Here is a 21,158-nt window from a genome sequence, read left to right as displayed (position 1 = left end):
GACAAGCTTTAATGAAAGTTCATTATTATTCCCTTCTGCCCTCTTGGCTAGCATTAACTCAGTCCTTACTTTTTCCATGTGCATTCTTGTATAGCTGTCTCTCTTTTCATTTATTATTTTATTTTTAAAACCTCAGATCTTTGAGACAGTCATTAGGAAGCCACATTGGCCATTTTCTGCTTGCATTCTTCTTTTTCAGGCCAGCTATAGTTAGTATGTATTTATGGGGTTCTTCAGAACAATGCTACTATTTTCTACATGGACAGATTTTGTTACTTTCTTCCTCTGGTCTTCACTATATAGATTCCTTAATTTTTCAGAACGTTTATTCTATGAATTCACGGTCTATTACACTGAATGTAGGTGGCTCATGCGGATTAGTTCCAAACCTTTCTCTGTTTTTCTCACATTCTCAGACTTCCTATTTCTCTGTGCATGCAGATTGTATCAGTCCAGGCACTGTTGGTAGACTTCCTGCTACAAGTAATAGACAGTGCAAGATTGTTAGAAGGTATGATCTCAACTCTTCATTTGGATTTACTTTGAGTGGTGAACAAAGTGAACCAGTGCCTCACTGAACCATTAATGGGAAGACCCTAGAAGTATCAGACCATGTAAGTTTGAGAATTGCTTCAACTGGGAAACCTCAAACTGGTGAGACTCTTGTGATACCTGCAGGCAAAAAAGGATCTGTCATCGATTCTTGGGGATAAACCTGCAAAATGGCTGCATATCATTTCTTTATCTAAGAGCATGCCAAGAAGAATTTGAGACATGGCTTCTCAAATAAAGGAAAAGCTGTGTGTAAAACAGAATAAGGCCTGGTCTACACTTAAAATTTAGGTCACCATAGTTACATCACTCAGGCATGCGAGCACAAGCAATGACCAGGAAATTCGGTAGTGTTTTGGCAAAAATTAAAATAGTGGCTCTTCATGCTAAGTTCACTCAGTGCATAATCATGAGGCACTAGTTGCCAACAAATGCCTGCAGGGTGGCAGGAATACTTTTTATAGTGGGGGTGCTGAGAGCCACTGAGCCAAACTGTAAACCCTGTATATAATGGAAACCACTTCAAGCCAGGGGGTGCTGGAGCATCCCCAGCACCTCTAGTTCCAGCACCTATGAATGCCTGTTGATCTGAAAGTCATTCTGAATCAGGCTGTAAAGATGTTTAATTTTATTAAAGCACAAGCACTGAACTCACACTTGTTTTCAGTTTTGTGCATTGAAACAGGAAGTGAACACCAACACCTTCTCCATACAAAAGTGTTATCACGTGGGAAGATGTCTGTTCTCTGAACTCCATTCTGAAGTACAATTTTTCCTTAATTATTTTAATTTTGAGTGTGCTGATTGGTTTGTGGATGAATTAAGCCTGTCAAGACTAGCTTATCTAGCTGACTTGTTCACACATCTCCATGAAATGAATGCCAGTTACTGGGGCTGAAAACTATGCCTTTTAATGTTCACGACAACATAAAGGCAATGATAAAGAAACTGCAGTTTATAGTACAAGAAAAAGAAAAGAGAAATTGCCAATCACTCCCAAACCTGGAAAATTTTCCATATTGAAAATTCATCCCGACCTCATTGCTGACATGAAAGAACAGTGCCTGAATTTGGTCACCAAGTTTAATGAGTACTTTCCAGGCAGTGTAACAAATGAGACCAAATGAATCAGGGACCCCTTTTCAATAGACAACACTCTGCCAGATTGCTTCTTGGCAAAGGACAAGGAAAAGCTGACTGAACTGTCATCTGATGGTGGACTCAAGCTTGAATTCAGTGACTTTTAGTTGAAAAGGAGAGAGGAGGTGTGATATCAGACAGAGCTCTTGACATTCTGGATGCCCTCAGCATGATGTACCTTTGTGAAGCTGTTTTTTCTGCCCTGCTCACCATTAAAAACCAAATCCAGGACGAACCTCAATGCAGAATTAGCCCTTCAGTTGAAGCTGACCAATATCTCCCTTGACATAAAGCAACCATGTTACGTAGCGATCATACCCTTCTGATCTATGGCATGTTTTTCATTTTCTCCATAGCTACTAAAGAAAAAACATATGTTTTTCGTTATTTAAGTGTTGCAACAAGAAAAGCAAAGTGAACACTGGCTCATATTCAACAATAATCCAGGTAAGGATGAGCAGGATCTTCAAATTTAGTAAAATGAATTAGGGTTAGGGTGACCAGATGTCCCGATTTTATAGGGACAGTCCCGATATTTGGGGCTCTGTCTTATATTGATGCCAATTACCCCCCACCCCGACCTGATTTTTCACACTTTCTGTCTGGTCATCCTAGTTAGGGTTAGCCATTATAATAATGGCTTCTTCATTGTATTTCTTTTTGATGCAACGTTTAAAAACTTGAGATGTTTAAAAAGGATGTTAAAATTGAACACTTCAGGCTTCCTTTGACATTTATTTTGATATATAGTGTCCAAAAATACTTATGTTAAGTCTATTAAGATGTAAACTAAATGTGCACAAAAAGGAGAAATTGATATGGGGAAATTCAAACAATTTTTTTCCCCTAGGAATGTGGCATGTAACCCACCCTACCCTCCACTCGTGTCTCTTTGCCCCCTCCTTGTTTGGGGAGGCTTAGCCTCTCCTAGCCTCTTGTACCCACTGCCAATGGGGATGGGAGAATGGTATAAAGGTAGCTTGTAGGGAGGAATGGAGGGATGCAAAGAGACCCTGGTGTGTGCAATGGGCAAGGAACAAAGTGTGACCCCCCCCCCTCCCCCCAGTTAAATAAGTGCAACTTGTGTATAAACAGACTGGGCCCAGGATGTAGATCCAGTATTCACCTTTGGACAAGAGATCACAAGAGTTCTGCAAGCCCGCCAGTTCCCCAAAATTATCAACACTCTTTGGTCAGATTCAGACCACTGATCTAATGGTGAAAGGTCACTATTCCCTATCTTGGAACCATCTAGTCATTATCTATTTGAAAATTGTTTAAAATAGCAAACAATGCTTACAAATGAACAAAACATAGGTGGGACTGTTGCTAACTCTCGTGACTTAACTGGTGTCAATCTGGTGATATTTGGTATTTTCTTAAAGCCCCAGATCCAGGATTCATGTGATTACATAAGAATCTCCACTTAGTTAGTTTTCAGCCTTCAAAGTTGCGAAGAAAAGCTTGAAAACATGAACCCTAAAGGCTCAACAACCACAGGCAGATAAAATGAACCCCCACCTTTTAAATTTTTTAAAATCTCATTATTTTTGAACCAATCTCACAAACTTTTCAAGTCTGACTCATGATTTTTTGAAAACCTGGGGTTGGAAATACTGCATTCTGCTCTGTGATACAGCATGGCCAGAAGGCAGCAGGAGAGTGATATAGGAGAGATATGTAAATCCCAGGATGAGGAGAAGCCTTATTTCCTGTAGAGGGAAGAAAGGTTTCTATAGATCAATTAAAAGCACCTGAAGGCAATTAGAGCACCTGAAGCTAGTCACCTGATAAACCCCCCCTGCTTCAATCAGCCAGAAAAAGGAGTTGGAGCAGAGAGCAGTCTGAAGGAGAGCCGTGGCTGGCTAGAAGACCAAGACCCTAGGTAAAGAGACACCCGGCTTGTGCACAGAGAGAGAGAGAGGGCAGGAAGCCCCACAAGATGAAGAGCAGGAGAGGGAAGTAGCCCAGGGGAAGGAAGCACTAATTTAAGTGGTTTACCACGATTCCTATGGACCCTAGGCTGGGACCCGGACTAGAGGGTGGGCCCGGGTCCCTCCCTCTCCACTACGCTTCTCTGGGTTAGTAGTGGGACAGTAAATACCCTAGTTCAGGGGCAGGAAACTGTGCCCTGAACCCCCTCCCCCCAAGAAGAGGAAGCGCGGGACTCATCATAATTGTACTGGCAATTTGCCACAGCTCCTACTGAAGTCATTAAAGGTTTTTGTTTTTCTTTTACATTCAATTCAATAAGAGCAGGATGAGGCCCTGGTCTGTCATTAGAACATTGGAAAGTTACAATCTGCCAATTTGATTTTAGAATGTTGGATTAAAATTAAATTATGGTGCTGAAAACCAACCTAGTTTAATCTAGAAGCATGGCTTTTCATTTAGCAAACAGAGTCCAGGGATTTAGTAAAACTGCCAGAAAAGAGGAAAAACTCAATGTGAGTGACACAAATGCAGTAAGGTATTTACAAGACAAGTGTTCTTGGATTAATAAAAAACTCTCCAAAATCAACAAAAAACTCTTGATTCACAGGCCTGGTTTAGGATATTCCCACTGAGAGTTTCACGAACTATTTCCTATTTCCTTTCATTCCATAGCCGATCCCTCTTTTTATATCTTTACAAATCACAACACCCAAAAGGTTCAGATGTTTTTTCTGGGACACTTTTTTTATTTATTTTTTTTTGCTACAGTATTTAATTTACAAGCTTGGCTGATGGTCTCAAATATACTTATTGCCTTCCTTTGACAAAGGAGGCTCGTGTTAGATTTGTTATAGATTGTAGCTAGTGCCTTCAAATGGTCTTGGTTAACAGAATTAGGCAACAATGTTTTCATATGAGGGTAGCAGCCCTTTTAGTCATTGAGTGGAATGTTCCCCAGTTTTACAAGAAATCCAAATTTCAACCTAATTTGACTTGTTGAGATTTCAAACTTGTCCTTCACTCACAGAGCTTCACTAACAAGTTTCCACTATTTTGTAGTGGCCTTCTCTTTCCCACTGTTGGCTGTCAAGATTACACATACTTCTTCCAGGCACCAAAGCAAAAGAGTGAAGGTATTTGCAAGACTTCAAACATGCTTAGTGAGAAAGGTGGAACAGGGAGGCTGCTGGCAATATGCCTTCAGAGGAACAATCACACAATTTTTCCTTATAGGGACACTGTCAAGTTGAAATCTAGTCATATTTTAAGAAAGAAGTTTCAAGTAGTTTTGAATACCACACCAGCCCCTGAATCGCCCTACCAGTTGTTATGGATTGCCATTGCACAATCCTATTCTGTCTCTCCCCTGTTGCTATGTAGGGAGGGGGGAGGACTAACTGAAATTGGCTATCATATGTACAAAGTAAACAAATACTTCCCCCCCCTTTCATTTCTTTCTGTTACAGTAATCTCAGTCATTACTTGTTACTAGCTACATAATTTTTGGACAGAAGAGTAATTTCCTGAATTGACGGTTTCCCTTTAGTTTGGATTTACCAGACTGCAGGGCCCTAACCACTCAGACGGAGACTGATGGTGTGTAACAATCTAAATAGAATAGAATGTGCAGGAAGGCCACCCAGCTGGCCTTACCCACAAACTGTTTTGACCTCCAAGTATAGGTACTTTTGCTATGTTCTTAACCAAGCATTTGATAATGCACCATAGACCATGTGAGCTATTTCTGCTAATAGAATTGTCCTGTAAAACAAGAATTAGTACCATTAGCATTTTACAAAGGAATCTGAATAAGGTTCAGTCCAGGCTCAGATGCCGGGCTACAGCTGAGGGGCATGCTACATAACACAGGAGGAGGGCAATGTGTGCAAAGATGGCCTTTGGACTCCCTCCAATCCCAGGCTGCTTCTGTGCCGGTCTGGTACCTTAGCATAAATTGGAGCAGCTGGAAAGCTGTTCTAAATTACACCAGTTAGGGACTGTCTGCTCATAATTTCCAGCCACACTCTTTGCACAAGCAACAGGGCAGAGAGAGGGGCAGTTACACTGGCTCTATGTCACTGAAGGATCGCCCTACCCTTGGTGATCCTCCTGTGGCCAGTTATGCCGACTGGAGTGGCTTTGCACTGGCAATGCAGCACAAAGCATCCAGGTCACAGTGCAGGGTCTGGGCCAGCAAGTGCAAAGTGAGCTGCTTTTTAAAATTACCTTGTCTTTTATCTCTTTAAAATTTACAGTAGAACAGCTTTAAAATAGTTTTGTAATGATATGAACCTAAAGTATAAGGATCTTTGATCTCTGTATCTGATATACTTTTAAATAAATAAATACTTTTAGCTATAACTCTTGAAGTTTTTGGTGACTGGGTGCACAGACATTTAAACCAGGTTATTGGGTTTTTTAAGAGTTGAAATTAACAGTTGGTGCTTTAAACATAAACTTAATATGCTGAAACACTGAATGCAAAGTTACACTAACTCAAAAACACACTAACTGCACAGTAATTATAAATGCAGCACTGTAACAACTGAATGCATGCTTATCAACACTCCATCAGCAGTTTACAAAAAAACAAAAACAAAATCCAGGAAAATAAGAGAATTTCTTTAAAATCAATTGGAATTAAATAAATAAACCCAGACTTAAAGTGTTGTACTGATCCAGCCAGTAACACTTCAGGATATAAAAGTGACTTTTCCTTTCTCTTTTTAGATTAATCCAGCATTACGATACTGTAAAACACAAGGCCCTTCTTGGGGAAAAAAGAAATTATTGTTCTCATATATCATTTAGAAAGCAAAAGTTTTGTATTAATCTAGACATTTTAAATGGCTAGTTATAATATAAAGCTGCAAATGAGGCTTCCTAAGGTGTAACTCAACTGAGCTTCAGAGATGGTGTACTTAAAAACAAAAACCACACATGCAATTTTTTCTGGAAAATAGTGATTTCAACTTTCACTTAAAAACAAACACTTAAGCATGAGAGTGCATTAGGAATAGTCAAACATACTAGAGGAACAATCCACCTGCAAATGCAAGAAAGCATGATCATGTTCTCATTCTGAGTGATATTTTGATGATTTCACTTCATGTTATTTTATACAGTAAATGCCTAAACCTGGACATACTCCATCATACAACCCCAGTAAGCACTTACAATATTGGGTGGACTGAATTGGAGCCCCCAAGCATACTGTATCCTGAGACGGATATGTATCATTTCATACTAACACTCACCTCAGGACTCCTCCACTGGCTAGTCCATTATGCCATTAGCAGAAGCAGCTACCATATTCTGGCCATAGCTAGGGCAAAGGGCTCTATGGTCCAACTTTGCCTTTTGCTATCTTGTCAGTGGTTCTCTCCCCTACATATATGAAGGATCGTGCACCAGCTAAAAACAGCAGTTCATTTAAAATAATTAATTATTACAATTTAAAAGTAAACTTGTTTCTGCATATACTGGAAAACAACAGGGCGTACTTAGTGACTCACACCTCAGTCCTGGGAGCAAAGCCAGAGTAAAAAGTGCTTTGCCTGAAGGAACTATGAGGGAATTCCTCATCTGTGACTGCAACCCATGTGACCTGGGCACCTGCACAGCTGAGTCACTTCCAGTTACTGTCAAATAAAGATAGCATTAGCAGCTACAGATGGCTGCTCTCCACTTACACCATGTTATAACAACACAGGTCCTCAGACCATGCCCCCTACATATCCTCATCCCATGGGGAGTTAGTACTGAGCGTGAAATCCTGTCATTGACTTAAGTGGAGCCAGGATTTAAGCCACCCCTGTTGTGGTGATCCCTGTATTGCATAATGGCATTTAGAGTAAAATTTTCTAACCACATCAAGTATCTGAGATGCCCAAGTCCCATTTTCAAAAGCGACTTAGGCACTTGGACCCTAAGTCCCATTGACTTTCAGTGAGACCTAGGCTCCAAAGGCCTGCTCCTCTCCATTGAAGTCAATGGGAAATTTATCATTGACTTTGATGAGCACAGGATCAAATCCCAAGTGCCTAAATCATATTTGAAAATGGGATTTAGGTATTTTTGACAAGGTTACCTGTGGAATCCTACTGAATGGGTTCTCCAAGACTCTTGTATCTCTAAACAGTATCTCCTTTTGGCCCTTCTGAAGGGGTGTAAAGCACCTAATGATTTGATCCTGAGTTCAGCTATTTTCTCCTGACTGGTACATGGGATACAGTGCAACACTAAGGGCTCTTCCATAGAACACATTGGAAACATCTAAAACATGGGAATTTAAAATTTTATTGTTTTTTTTAAATTATGTTGCAAGCCCTCATTGCAGAGTTACCTTTTTGAATATAAATTATCACAATTCTGCCTTTCCAAGTCTGCAGACAGAAGGAACCTAAAAATTAATATGGAGACGTACGAACTGCTCTATTCATCTCTGTCGTGTGTTCAGAATGAACCCTAATGGACTAAAATATCACAATTTTAAACTATTTATCTGGTGATGGTTTTAGTGGAAACTTTCAGCTCACATATTAATATATTGTGGTTTGGGTGATGAATAAATATGAAGGGATCTCCCATATAAATAATATTGCAAGTTTTAAAAATGAAAATATCTATATATTCTCAAAATATTTTTTGGTTATTTGTTTTTTCCCCTCAACATGGGATCTGGACAGGAAAAGAAGAGAAAAATCTAGGGAGAGTAGATCTCCATGAAAAAAGAGTGATAGGAATATATGAGGGAGTTGAAAGATCTCAGGGTGAAATAAAATGTCAGAGAGATGGAGAGGATTTTCCCCAAGAGAACAAGAATTGGTGTAATAGAGTCAATTTTATTCAAAATGACTCAGTAAAGCTCAGAGGTGGAAATCTGGAGAAGTTTGCCTCTGAACTTTGCAGCTGGTCTTGGCTATATGCCAGGTTGTACAAAACCTCTGGACATTTTGCACTTATAAATAATATCACCAGAGAGTTCTATACCACGCTCCATCTGTAGATCTTAAAGCATTTTACAGAGGAGGACAAAAATCACTATCTCCATTTTACAGAGGGGGAAACTGAGGCAGAGAAGTCACTGCAAGTGAGTAATAAAGCTGGAAAGAGAACCCATGTATCCTGACTCCGAGTCCCATTCCCCTTTCATTGGCCCAAACTGCTTTACTATTATTAGTAAGAATGATTTCCTACACTTAGTATTGTGTGCTGGGAATGAATTTTCTTTTAAAAAATCCCACAATTTTCCAACACTGTCCACCCAATTTGGGGAATAAAATTCCAGAGAATTTGGCAAAGCTGCCTTCAGATTTAACCCACTCATGATAACTGCCACGCACTTAAAGACATAAGGCCAATCCATTTAACTAACATAGTATGAGGGCACTGAAAATGCCAATGCATTCTCCTCACTCCACCCATAATTAAACAGCTCACCAGGACACTTAAAATGAAAAAATACATTAAGACTTAAAAGAAAAATAAGGAAACGTTTTCATAAAACACAGACTTATTGCATGACAGCTGGAGGCAACACGTTTGTGCAAACAGCTGTAAATCAAAATTGTCCTTTCATTAAGATTGCTTACAATGTGTGGCAATGGGAGACTGTGTAGAGGCTAATCAGTTTTCTATCTTCTTCACTTCCCAACGATGTTGAATGGCTACTTGCTTGGTTTCAGAAGGTGAAGGCAATAACATTTTGCTTATTATTCTCCCGTTCCACACTTGATTTCTCCCCACCTGATTACTAGATTAGACAGTTCTTCTCAACTGGTATTTAAAGGGTTAGGTTTATGTCATCAGCTGTACCTCACCTGAAGGTGGCACATATTACAGAAAACTCGTCATCACAATTTTTTTTAACCTCTCTGGTAATCCTTGGTAAGCCTGTCAGTGTGTTGTCCCTGCTCATTTCAACTATGTGAAGGTTATCCAGTGTTTAAGTTCCTCCACACCCTGCAATATCTGGGTATAGTAAAAGTCCATGTTGGCTGCAAAGTCAGTACATACAGGCGATTCCATGTCACCAAAGGTGCAGTACAGTGCAGTTCCTCCAACACTAAGGAAAACAGTTGCTATGCACAACAGAATCAGCAAAATACAGGAGCCGCCACCTTCATCTGTAAATATAAAACATATGATATATAGTGGATAAAATAAAAGACTACACAAAAGCTTTGTACTTATTGAGATTAGCCATATGAAATCTAGAGAGAAATTTGAGATTTGTCTAATTGGAGGATTGGGGAGTATGGCAGGTACCGGGGCTGTGCATGTCGAAGTGACAAAAAATTACTACAAATTATAGTACATTCAAAAAACAAACAAACAAAAAGTGCGTGTATGTGTTTCTGTACCAATATGACAACCCATCATTAGTCATATGACCTTAATTCTGTAACACCTGTTCTCCTTTTCCTGTCCTCTTCTTGAGTCTTTTCAGATTTAGACCATGACCCTGCAAACACTGACACACCTGGTTAGTTCTACTACCACACAATTTTACTGCTTTTTTCCTACAAAAAAAATCTGACACATTTCAAATGAAAAATTAAAGAAAAAAAAAAGTTTCTGTTCCAAAATTTTCACAGGGAGAAAAAGGGCCAGCTCTAGATAATAAGCTCTTTGGGGGAGAGAATGTGTCTTTTCATTTGTATGCAACAAACCTGAACCCTTTCAGGTGCTTAACAACAACACTGCTCTCGAGCAGCTGGCACATTCAGAGAATAAAGGATATCCCAGTTCTGGTAGCTACAAGAATTCCCCTTCAGTTCAAGCAGTAGAGATCTTTTAACTCTAGTCTGAAAAGTTTGCCACTTGGGGCTTGTCTACACAGGAAAGTTTTACCAGTTTATATTGGTGTAGTTAAATTGATATGACTTTTTTTTTTGGTTTAGCTTAAATCCCTTCCCAAGTGACATAAGCTAAACCAAAAAGGGACCTCTTATACTAGAATAAGTGTCTCCACACCAGTGTTACAATAGTATAACTATATTGGTTTAAAATCACACATTATTTTAGACAGGATTAATTATCCTGTGTAAAGATGCTCTTAGTGATGACAACAGAAATATAAATCAAGAACCTTTAACTGCAGTCTCCCCTTTTCCCCTTCAATTACCCTGTACCCCAGGAATGCTATAAGCTCTGCAACTAATAACTATAAAATAATACTTTGCTAGACTCTCAGAGAAAAACCTCTATTTTTGGATATTTATGCTGTAAATTGTAAAATCAAGAATTTCAGACATTTGAATTGCTTGTTCAATGGTAAATTATTATTTTTTTACAAAAATGCTTCACTTTTTAAAAAACCTCTCACTGCCCCTCCTACATAAAAATAATGAAAATAACCAAAGTCTGTTTCCATTTTTAACCCCTTTACTCCATTTGGCAATATAAACAAGCCCTTTTGTTATTTGGATTGTAAACTCTTCTGGGCAGGGACTATGTCTTACTATAAGTTTCCACAGTGCCTAGTAAAATGGTGCACTAATCCTGGCCTAGGTGCTACTGTAATAAAAACTCCCTTGGACAGACAGTAGAAACAGATCTAGAATAAATGTTATACATTTCCTCCTCTCTCTAGCTGTTTTCTAGCTAAGATCTAAATTTTGATAGTTGGTTTTTATCTAACAGCATTAGAAACCGATTATATTATAAAGTGAAGGCTGAAACATGGCTAGGAAGCATTTTAAAATATTATGAAATGGCACAGCCATGCAACTCCCACTAACTTAAGTGGAGTTGCAGAGGCTCAATACCTCTCTCTCTCTCTCTCACTCACTATTAGGTCCTTAGATTGTTATGGCTATAGAGAGAAGGGAAAAACAATCACATAAGAATAAATGGAGCTATAGACATATTTCCCCTTGCTGTTTTATCGGATATATATTGTAACCTACCAGACTGTTTTTAAGGTTTGAGATCTTGGGTACAATATAAACATGAGGAGGAGTTACAGAAATTTGCTCAGTGATTTCTCTAGATTAAAGGCACATTACTTGAAGCAAAATGTTGCAATGGATCCCATGTCAACTGTGGATATTGGGCCAGGAAAATTTGACACTTGGAGAGGAAGGATTATGCTTGTATCTTAAAATATATATTTTACAAGCCTAGAATAGTTCCACTGCCATGCAAGATCTTATTTACAATATTATTCTTATGGATGCTACTTGTACTCTGTTTTGGCTAACCAAAGCAACAAGAGTGAATTGACTTAGCTACAGCTATTTTATGCAGTATCAGAAGACAAAGTTTATCATTTGCTGTAAATACACTCTAAACAGTTTCTAATATAAAGACAAATTCTACTTAGTAACTCTAGTGTTCCGTATCGATGTCTGGAGTTGCCCAGAATCACAGAGCAGAATTTGACCTCTAGAACTCAGGTAGTACTGATTCAGAAATGTAATTGTACAATAGTACAGAATTACCTAAAAGATACATACAGACTATCTAAAACTAACAACTATTCAAAAATATTTACAATAAGAATTATTTAGTGAAAACTACAAGTCTGACAAAAACCAAAAAAACCCAACTTTGGGCACAGAAAAAGTTCCTACCCCAACCCTGGAAGGAAGGAATCGAGGTAGCTGGAGCTACATGGACCTGTTATAACCTAAGCTCTGAACTTTTGGTGTTGCAAGAGGGCATTTGTGTGGCCTCAAAGAGATCTGCTTTCCAGAAGTTTCTGCAGCTGTGGGGGACAAACATCCATATAAGTGGGAGTATGCAAAGGATACCTTGAAAATTATTATTAATTATCTATACAGCACCATAAGGGTACATGGCACTTTTCAGATATTTAAGACAGTCTCTGTCCCCCAAAGTTTACAGTCTATCTTAGAACACAGTGAGAAGGTGAAGATTAGAGGGAAGAGAAAAGAAAAGTTACAATGTAAGACCATGAGACTGCTGATTTAGCTTTTTAAAAAAAAATTAGTGTTTTCAGTATATCACCATAAAAATGGATCACAACTATAAGATAATATTTACTGACTAAGGGATTCCACTGGGCACTGGGAACATAACTCCCAGCAATAAAGGTAGAGCTGGGCAGGAAATGGGTTTTCCCATCCTGTAAGCATTTGAGATTTTGAAAATTTTCCCATTTCACATCAGGACAAAATCAAAATCTATCAAAGTTGTTTGATATATATATATATATATATATATATATATATATATATATATATATATATATATAAAAATAAGAGAGAGAGAGAGAGAGAGAGCGAGAGAGAGAGAGAGAGAGAGAGAGCGAGCGAGCGCGCTGCATCTTTCACATCCCAGATGAGTGCCCTACCCACCTGGCTACTGGCTATTCTGGGATGGGTCTCTCTCAATCTATCCTGTTAGAGCTGCTCCAGTTTGTGTACATAAATAGTTATTGGGTCAGAAAGAGAGAGTAGCCCAGCAGTTAGGGCACTCACCTGGGATGTGGGGACCCAGGCTCAATTCCCTGCTTTAAATCAGATGGATCAGAGACTTGAGCCTGGGGTTAAACCAGTGGGTTATTGTCTGTTTTGGGGTGGGAATCTCTCTTGTTTGAACCAGAAATTCCATCCTGTACCTGAGAAACCATTTCCGAATCATCTTTTGTTGAAACTGGTATATTCCCATGAAAAGCTTCAGATTCAATGAACTGGCATTTTCTAATGAAAAAAATGTTTCATCACAAAATTCCAAACCAGTTCTAATAAAAGGTGACTTTACAAGGAGAAAGAAACTCTCTGTTTTTGGAGGATTTAGAGTTTGTCAGCAAACCAGAAGTTACAACCTTACATGCAGTACAACTAAAACACAACATAGGTATCACCTGGAGAAAAAGGGGCCACAGTCATTGTCAGTGCTCATAGATTTGAAGGCCACATGGGATCGTTATGATCACCTCATCTAAACTCCTGTGTAACACTGGCCATAGAATTGCACAAAGCAGTTCCTGCATCAAGCCCATAACTTCTGGTTGAGCTGGAGCACATTTTTAAGAGAGACGTCTAATTTTGATTTAAAAACGTCAGGTGACAGAGAATCCACCACATCCCTAAGTAAATTGCTCCAATGGTTATTCTATTGTTTGCAATGGATTTACAGCAGAGATGAACTTGGCCCAATGAATGTTACATTTTAATCCATGCTTCAACTCACTTTACCTATGTGTTTAAAAATCCCTGGATGCCAAACTTGTAACAGGATAATGTACTGAAATTCCCACGACAAGTTAAAAATACACTGTGGGAGAAACTTTATCCCGGCACTTTCTTGGTAGATGGAAAATTTTAATGTTTGTGCAACAGTGGGAGCTACAAGATCTAATATGCTGAAAGTGACCCTTTTAAAATATTTCTAATTATTTGTCTGGTAGGTTACAAAACACTGCCTTGCTCTAAAATCTGTTGAAGTCACTACCTGGCTAATTTCCTTTGCTAATAAAATATTCAACACTATGTGGCAATTCCGCCAAGAGAATATCCCTGATATTCTCATAATCACTTGTACCAATTTAAAACCTAGTGTCATACCTCTACTCCCAATGGAGTGGGTTTTCTTCTTCTCTCCCCACTCCCAATCTACACAAGAGGAGATACTAAGGGGAGCAGAATTCAAACAGTCTAGTTAAGAGAAGAATTAAGAGTTGATGTATCTTCAGGGGAACAACAGGAACAAACAAAGGTAATTAGTATGCCTGCTATTCTATAGGTCCTGGCCTTCCATTGTCTATTGGTTTTTGGTCCCTCCTATGGTTTATGGTGAAAATAAAATAAATTGACAAGTAAATCTGAGTTCTTCTTCAGCTCCTTTTCACATTATACCTACATACAATCAAAGCTTTTGTGTGTGTAGAAAGGCATCTTTTCACACAGGTAGTGGCCAGCATCTAACTTCCTCGAAGCTTCAAGCATTGAGAGCTCCTAAGGGAAGAGGAGCCACTCCCTGCACTCATTCCTGACCGTGTTGCCAAACAGTCCTGAAGAACTGGGAGATGGATCCTTCCACTACTGGATCCAACCCCTGCATCCCCATATCCTTCAACCTGACCACAGGGCCATGAAGAAGCCTCTGCAAAGAAGAGAACAGCCCCAACCATGACGTACACTGAATCAGGAGCCTTAAAGAGGCTGAGAAATGGGACCTCCCAAAACCAAACCTCACCCTCACTAACTCAGAAAGGGGCTGCAAACTCCCTCCTTCCAAACCACAAAGGACAATCACTCTCACTTGTGGGGAGGAGCCAGGACACCTGCAATACTTGGGAGGAGGAGCCAGGACACCTGACACCTCCACCCCGCACAGGAAAAAGAGCAGACACAAATTCCCTGAATCCCCAAAATCTCCGTGCCCTGCCCCTCTCAGATGGAGAGGAGCCACGATTAGTTCTCTCTAGGAACCACCACAACACAATCTGTCCTTCAGCCCAGAAGAGAAACCATGAGTTCCTGCCCCATCAGTAAATATTTTAAATACAAATATAAATTCTACTGGTTTTTGGTTAGATGATTTTAGCAAGTATGAATTAGGCCTAGTCTCAGATGACAATAAGACAAGGAGGAGCAATGGCCTCAAAAGAAGAAAAGTAAGTTTTGGCTAGATACAGTAACAGCGAAAGATCTTTTTGGGCCCCCACCCTGCTCAAGTGTGGAGTGACTCTTATTGCTGCCACGATTGTGATAAAGGTGCTGTGATGATAGTGATGGACTGTAGTAAAACTCATTCCAGTAATGACAGCGAAGTAAGGATTTCCCCTGCAGTTAGTTACCCCATCAGTAGACAGGGATACATTAAACATAATTTAAACCATACTTCAACTGCAAACATATTGACACCTGTGTTAGTAATTATAAAACAAGATTAAAGCCTCAAGCCTTCCAATCCCGTAATTCTACAAATATGACAGCAGGTCTAGTCATCCTGGAGGGCGAGTTATGTAAGGGGAAACAAACATGCAAGTTTTTTGCATTGCTTTTTTTACATGTTGGTAAGATTAATGAACAAAAACTTACTTCTTCCACTTCTAAGGATTGGAAATTAAATGAAGGGAAATCCAGATAGGAGAAAGCTGTCAGGCATATGAGAGAGAGGAGCATCCCTCCTTCAGCCCCTTTGTTCTGGTTAACTAACTTGTTGCACAAAAACCTTTCCACATCCCTATCCATTTCTAGAATAACTTTTAGTACAGTCCATTGCTACTTTCACTGCATGGAGAATAGCTAGCAATACAGGGCAGACAATAGCAATAATTGGTTTAAATCAGACTATTTCCTGCTTTTCTTCCTATTTAACAAATGAAAGCACAGATATGGTTTGTAATTGTATACCATGAAAACACATAAATTAACATAGGCAAGCTACCTTGATCCAAGGTGTCTTCCATTTCTTGGAATCTCACTCTTCTCTTTGGATTTCTCTGCTGGATTTGAGCAAGTGTCTTTCTTTCACTGTCATCTCTCTTCTTTAGAATGGACACCAGTCCCTCTGCTGGGGCAACCTATGAAAGTTTATAAGAATCATTTGGCACAGAGTGACAAACAGACTGTGTTAGAAATCCAGACACGAAAGCCACTCATTAATGGCTGTAAGGGGAGAAGGGAATGAGAACCAGCAAAGAAACAGTTTCCCCTTGTTTATTTGCTTGTAATGCTGCTGCACTTGTGAAATTATTTCTTCATGAGTACATCTCCAAATAGATAGGACAACTGCAGTGCCAAATTGCAGTATCGTTCCTTTTCCTGCTGTGTAAGAGGAGAAAACTTCTCTTTAATTGTTCTCTAAGTTAAGTATCCAGAGATCTATTCTCTTGGATCATGTATTATGCTGTAGTCTCTATTAGTTTCTACGTAGCTTAAGGCCTTATATTCATGAGGATAGAGGTAGTGATGAATATGGGCCTTCAATACCTTCAGCGAACAATAAGAGGACAAGAAATTTACTTTCTTTTTCTAAAGGTCAGTAACCCTGCACAGACCCTCACAAACCACTCTTGGAAATTACATTGCTTGATTCATTGCCCAATATTGTGACTCTAAGACAGCACACCTGGCTCCCCTGGGAGGCAACAGACTAGTCTGGGAACACAATGTACAACAGAGGAACAGCAGGGGGAGGGAAAGCTGCCTGACAGCCACTTCTAGTTTCTCACTGTAATAAGCTCTCTGGGTAAAACAGCAGGCAGCAACTCAAAGGTCTTTGCTCTGTTGGCATCCCCATAATGCAGCTGGCCATGGGAACACTCACATAAACAGTGCTCTGGGCAGCAGGTCACTATCCAGTTTTTCCATTCTCTTCCTGCAGCAATCAGGTCAGCTGCAAGAACACGTTGTCTACCCCCACACAGCCAACAAAGGATGCCGCCCCTACCCCAACTAGCGTGTAACTTTTTGGTGAGAGCAGAAACGGAGAGGGCAAGCAGGTAGGGAGGGAGAAGCAAAAACCAAGAGAATGTGGGAGGGGGAAGACTGAAAATTAAAATGTACTTGGAGAGTTAAAAACAGTATAAAGACGATTACATAGAGAAAACAAAGCTAAAAGGAGAAACAGGCAAATGAATTAGGAGATGGCACGATAAGACACAGAGAGGTGCTGGACCACCCAGCAACTGACATGGAGTGGTGGGCATGGAAGGTCTCTATCCAAAAAGGTTGGGAACCTATATCTTATCGCCTATATTTTGTTCCTAAGACTTAAGCCCCCCCCACCCCCCCCGGCGCTTGGTTGAAGGACCCATTTTTCTCAGCTTTCAAGAGCTCTGTTCCCGAGTGTCTCTCTAGTGATGGATGTAAAGATGGCTCCCAAAATTCAATAAACTTCTTTCAAAAGGCAGGATGCTTTCCTTCCCTTCCTGTGGGCTTCCCATCTCCTTGTACGATTTCTGTGTAAATTAGGCTTCCATAGTTTCTGTTTCCATCAGGCTTAATTTTCGGAGACAGGTAGTTAGCTATGACATCCCCTCCTGTCTGGGCAAACTGTACAGCCTAATATCAATGGGCATCCATAACTCCTCATCTAGTGTTAGTACATACATTTCACAATTATATTAATCACTGGTGTGTCATCTGAGTTCTACTGTGGTAAAAGGAGACTGGCTAGCATCTCTAAACAGGGGTGTTTGTAAACTTTTCAAAGTTTTAGCTTTCAGACATCTCAACAACAAAAGCTTCCCAATAGCAAAAACAGATCTGGTATCTAGTTTTTAACAGTGGAGTTCCATGGAAATTCCATTTTTTTGTTGTTTTCTATGCTGTACAATTGCCCTTGTAAATAAGTTAGTAAATGCTGTAATCAGATTTCTGTCTGACTGCAACATATTTTAGGATATGTCCTCCCAATTAAACAATACAACAGGGAATGTCTATTATTTATTCATAGATTATAAGGCCAGAAGGGACAGGGATCTCTATGGTCATCTAGTCTGACCTCCTGCGTAACACATCCATAGAACTTCCCTGAATTAATTCTTGCTGTAAGTCCAATAGCTGTGGTTGAACGAGAGCATATCTTTTAGAAAAACATCCAATCTTAATTTTAAAAGTGTCAGTGATGGTGAAACCACCATAGCCCTTAATGAACTATTCCGATAGTTAATTATGCTCACTGTTAAAAATTAGCACCTTATTTCCAATCTGAATTTGTCTAGTTTCAACTTCCAGCCATTAGACCTTGTTATACCAGACTGAGGAGCCCATTATAATTTTTTTATTACCGATATATATGTACTTATAGACTGTGATCAAGTCACCCCTTTACCTTCTTTTTGTTAAACTGAATAGATGAAGTGCCTTGAGTTTATCATTAAAAATATTTTTTCCAATCTTTTAATCACTCTTGGGGCTCTTCTCTGACCCCTCTCCAATTTATCAATGTCTTTCTTGAACTGTGGACAAAAGAACTGGATACAATATCCCAGTAACAGTGGCACCAGAGCCAAATACAGATTATGTAACTGCTCTACTCCTACTGGAGATTCCCCTGTTTATACATCCAAGGATCACATTAGCCCTTTTAGCTACAGTGGAACATTGTGAGTTCATGTTCAGCTGACTATCCACCATAACCCTAAGTCTTCTTTCAGAGTCACCGCTTCCCAAGATAGAATCTGCCATCCGGTACGACCACTGTCTTTATTCTAAGATGTAGGACCTCACATTTCCCCAAATGTTGGTGCTGATCTCATTAGATGGGCACACAGAAGAACATTTCAAAAGCACAACCTGGAGCACAGGAAAACTACTATCTTATTCTAATAGAAACCAGATAAATGGTACCACTGTCATTCAGCATTGGGACGTTCAGGCTGTAGCACCTGGTGAGCGTTAAACAGACATGGTATCAAACTGTCTGAGAAAGAATCTAAGACAGCTTAACGGAAAATAATTGAAAATACTGTTCCTTCAAAATACAAAAAGCAAGCAATTTTTTTTAAATATACCAAACGAAATTATTTGTGCATACTTAGGAGCAGAAGAGACTAGGCAGAGAGATCCCAACAGAACAAAAGTAGGAAAAAGTTGGGCTTCTCAGCTCAAAACAATAATTTTGCAGAATAAAGATACCAAATATGCATTCACTGGTTGACGCAGTAACCAAGCAATTTTTGTTTGGCAAGATTAGGTAATGCCATGAGTTTTTCGTAGAAGACATATTCAAGGTAAGTAAATGGACAGAGACTGACCACAGTATCTGATATATTTGTGGCAGAGAGCCAGATCCTGCATGCAAGATACTGAACACCTCAGAGCATCAGGCTCTGAATGTTCAAGTGGCAATGATTTTCATAATGTTAGCATGATACAATCCCATTGAAGAAGAGTAGTAAAGACAGTGATGTAAGAAATGGTACAGGACAATTAGTTGGACATGGTGCTTATAGTCACAGGCCACATTCCCAGTCTAAAGATAGAATCCATGAGACCAAGTAAAGTTTCTGGAATTTGATTTCTTCATAATGAGTTTGAAATGTCTAGAAAAAATAATGACAGATGACAAACTAAATACAACTTTCTGAAGGAATTTCAGACAAGTATGTAGGTCCACTTTTATCCTCTGTACAAAAGAGTGTAAGGTAGGAAAAGTCACAGCATATCAGCGATGCTCAGGTAGTGATGTGGAGTTGTTAACTTCTACTGGCTTCACCTGGATCTATTCAACTTCCAGTGGAGTTGAGTATATACAGAGATTCCCATTAGTACACAAGAGGCTAAGTGATCTAAATATAGGGAAGCTATTTAGGGCCACGGCTTTTTAGAAAAATTAGAATCTATTGACAAAATGTGTTTATCTGTAGTTCTACTCATATTTTTGTAGACACCAAATATTAAGCTCTAAATAATAAGCTGTTTCAATACTAAAGTAACATGACCACTTACAACCAAAGTAGACAATTGTATTTACAATAAAAATAATATATATATATATACACACACACACACACACACGACCACTTACAACCAAAGTAGACAATTGTATTTACAATAAAAATTATATAATTGCAGTAACAACTCTGACTACTTCTGGTTAAACAGTAACATATTAAGAGGGTAAAAGGGTACCTACTCTGGGCAGTTAGAGGCTGTAACATATAAGAGAGTAAAAGGTTACCTACTTTGGGCAGTTAGAGGCAGAAACCTACCTCCGCCTTCCAAATTACTATTTTTCAAACAGAAGCACCAAACAATGCTGGCTTTAACTGCCTTCTTAATTTTAGTATTACTACAACTAGAGATGTTCTTTAGTAAGAGTACAGTGTGCTATATTGAGAACTGTGTTGGAATTGCAAGTTATCACTTTTTAGAGTGTGAGAGTAGGGGGTGGGAGGGCGGCTGTTTCCTGGTCCTGCTTGCAGACTATGGTGTTCTGTAGCAAAGCATGGGAGACAGTTCAGTAAAAAGACAGCTTAAAGCAAGGTGGAGTGACCTGTGCCTTGCTGCCTTAGGGAGAAGCCTATATTCTCTCTCTGTTTTTGGGTTCTTGCATGAACTAGGAAAAGAAAAAAGGAAACGTTTCAAAGTAAGAGAGTAGCTAGATGGCGCAGGGAACTGTTGTCTAAGTAGTAATATAAATGCATATATGAAAATTTGCTTAGTGTGTTAGTGTCATCACTATCTGATAAACATGGTCACAATTGCACAAAAAGAAAAGGTTTTCCAGAAAATGGTATTCAACTGAGTTTTAGACAAGAGCTTTTAAAAAGTTAGTTTATAACATTGTAAGAGGATGCAACTAAAAGTGTTCACATTTGCTGGATGTAAGACTTGCACATTTGAGACATCTCTATAAATCCAACACCAAAATGCTAAGGGCAGTAGCACACATTCCCTGTGATCCAGGTGTTGATAGGAACAGTCAACTGTTTAAACACTGCAACTGAGTTTTCAGGATCATATGGCAAATGTGAGAGGCTACTAGTTTACTGACAGACTATGCTTTAGCAAACTTCTAGGATACATAAAGAACGTAACATCTCTCACAAATTAAAACACAGAAGCAATAGACAACAAAACTGTGTGAGAATATTCACATTG

The 21,158-nt window shown here is 39.3% G+C and overlaps 1 protein-coding gene across 22 annotated transcripts in view; it reads right to left on the bottom strand.

The window, feature by feature from the left end:
- Nucleotides 1-1,621: 1,621 nt before the first annotated feature.
- Nucleotides 1,622-21,158, bottom strand: part of CNST (consortin, connexin sorting protein) — a 110,878-nt gene continuing 91,341 nt past the window's right edge. For all 22 annotated transcript variants that reach the window (XM_037895361.2, XM_037895362.2, XM_043543377.1 and 19 more), the window contains 2 exons: nt 15,994-16,129; nt 1,622-9,755 (listed from right to left, as the gene is read on the bottom strand). In XM_037895361.2, coding sequence (XP_037751289.1) covers nt 9,553-9,755; nt 15,994-16,129 — 339 coding nt within the window. In that variant the 3' untranslated portion in view covers nt 1,622-9,552. The remainder of the gene's footprint in view (nt 9,756-15,993; nt 16,130-21,158) is intronic.

Source organism: Chelonia mydas, chromosome 3, assembly GCF_015237465.2.
Source record: "Chelonia mydas isolate rCheMyd1 chromosome 3, rCheMyd1.pri.v2, whole genome shotgun sequence".
Classification (NCBI taxonomy): domain Eukaryota; kingdom Metazoa; phylum Chordata; order Testudines; family Cheloniidae; genus Chelonia; species Chelonia mydas.
The sequence above is the reverse complement of the archived record's forward strand: the minus strand, read 5'-3'. Positions and strand labels throughout refer to the sequence as shown.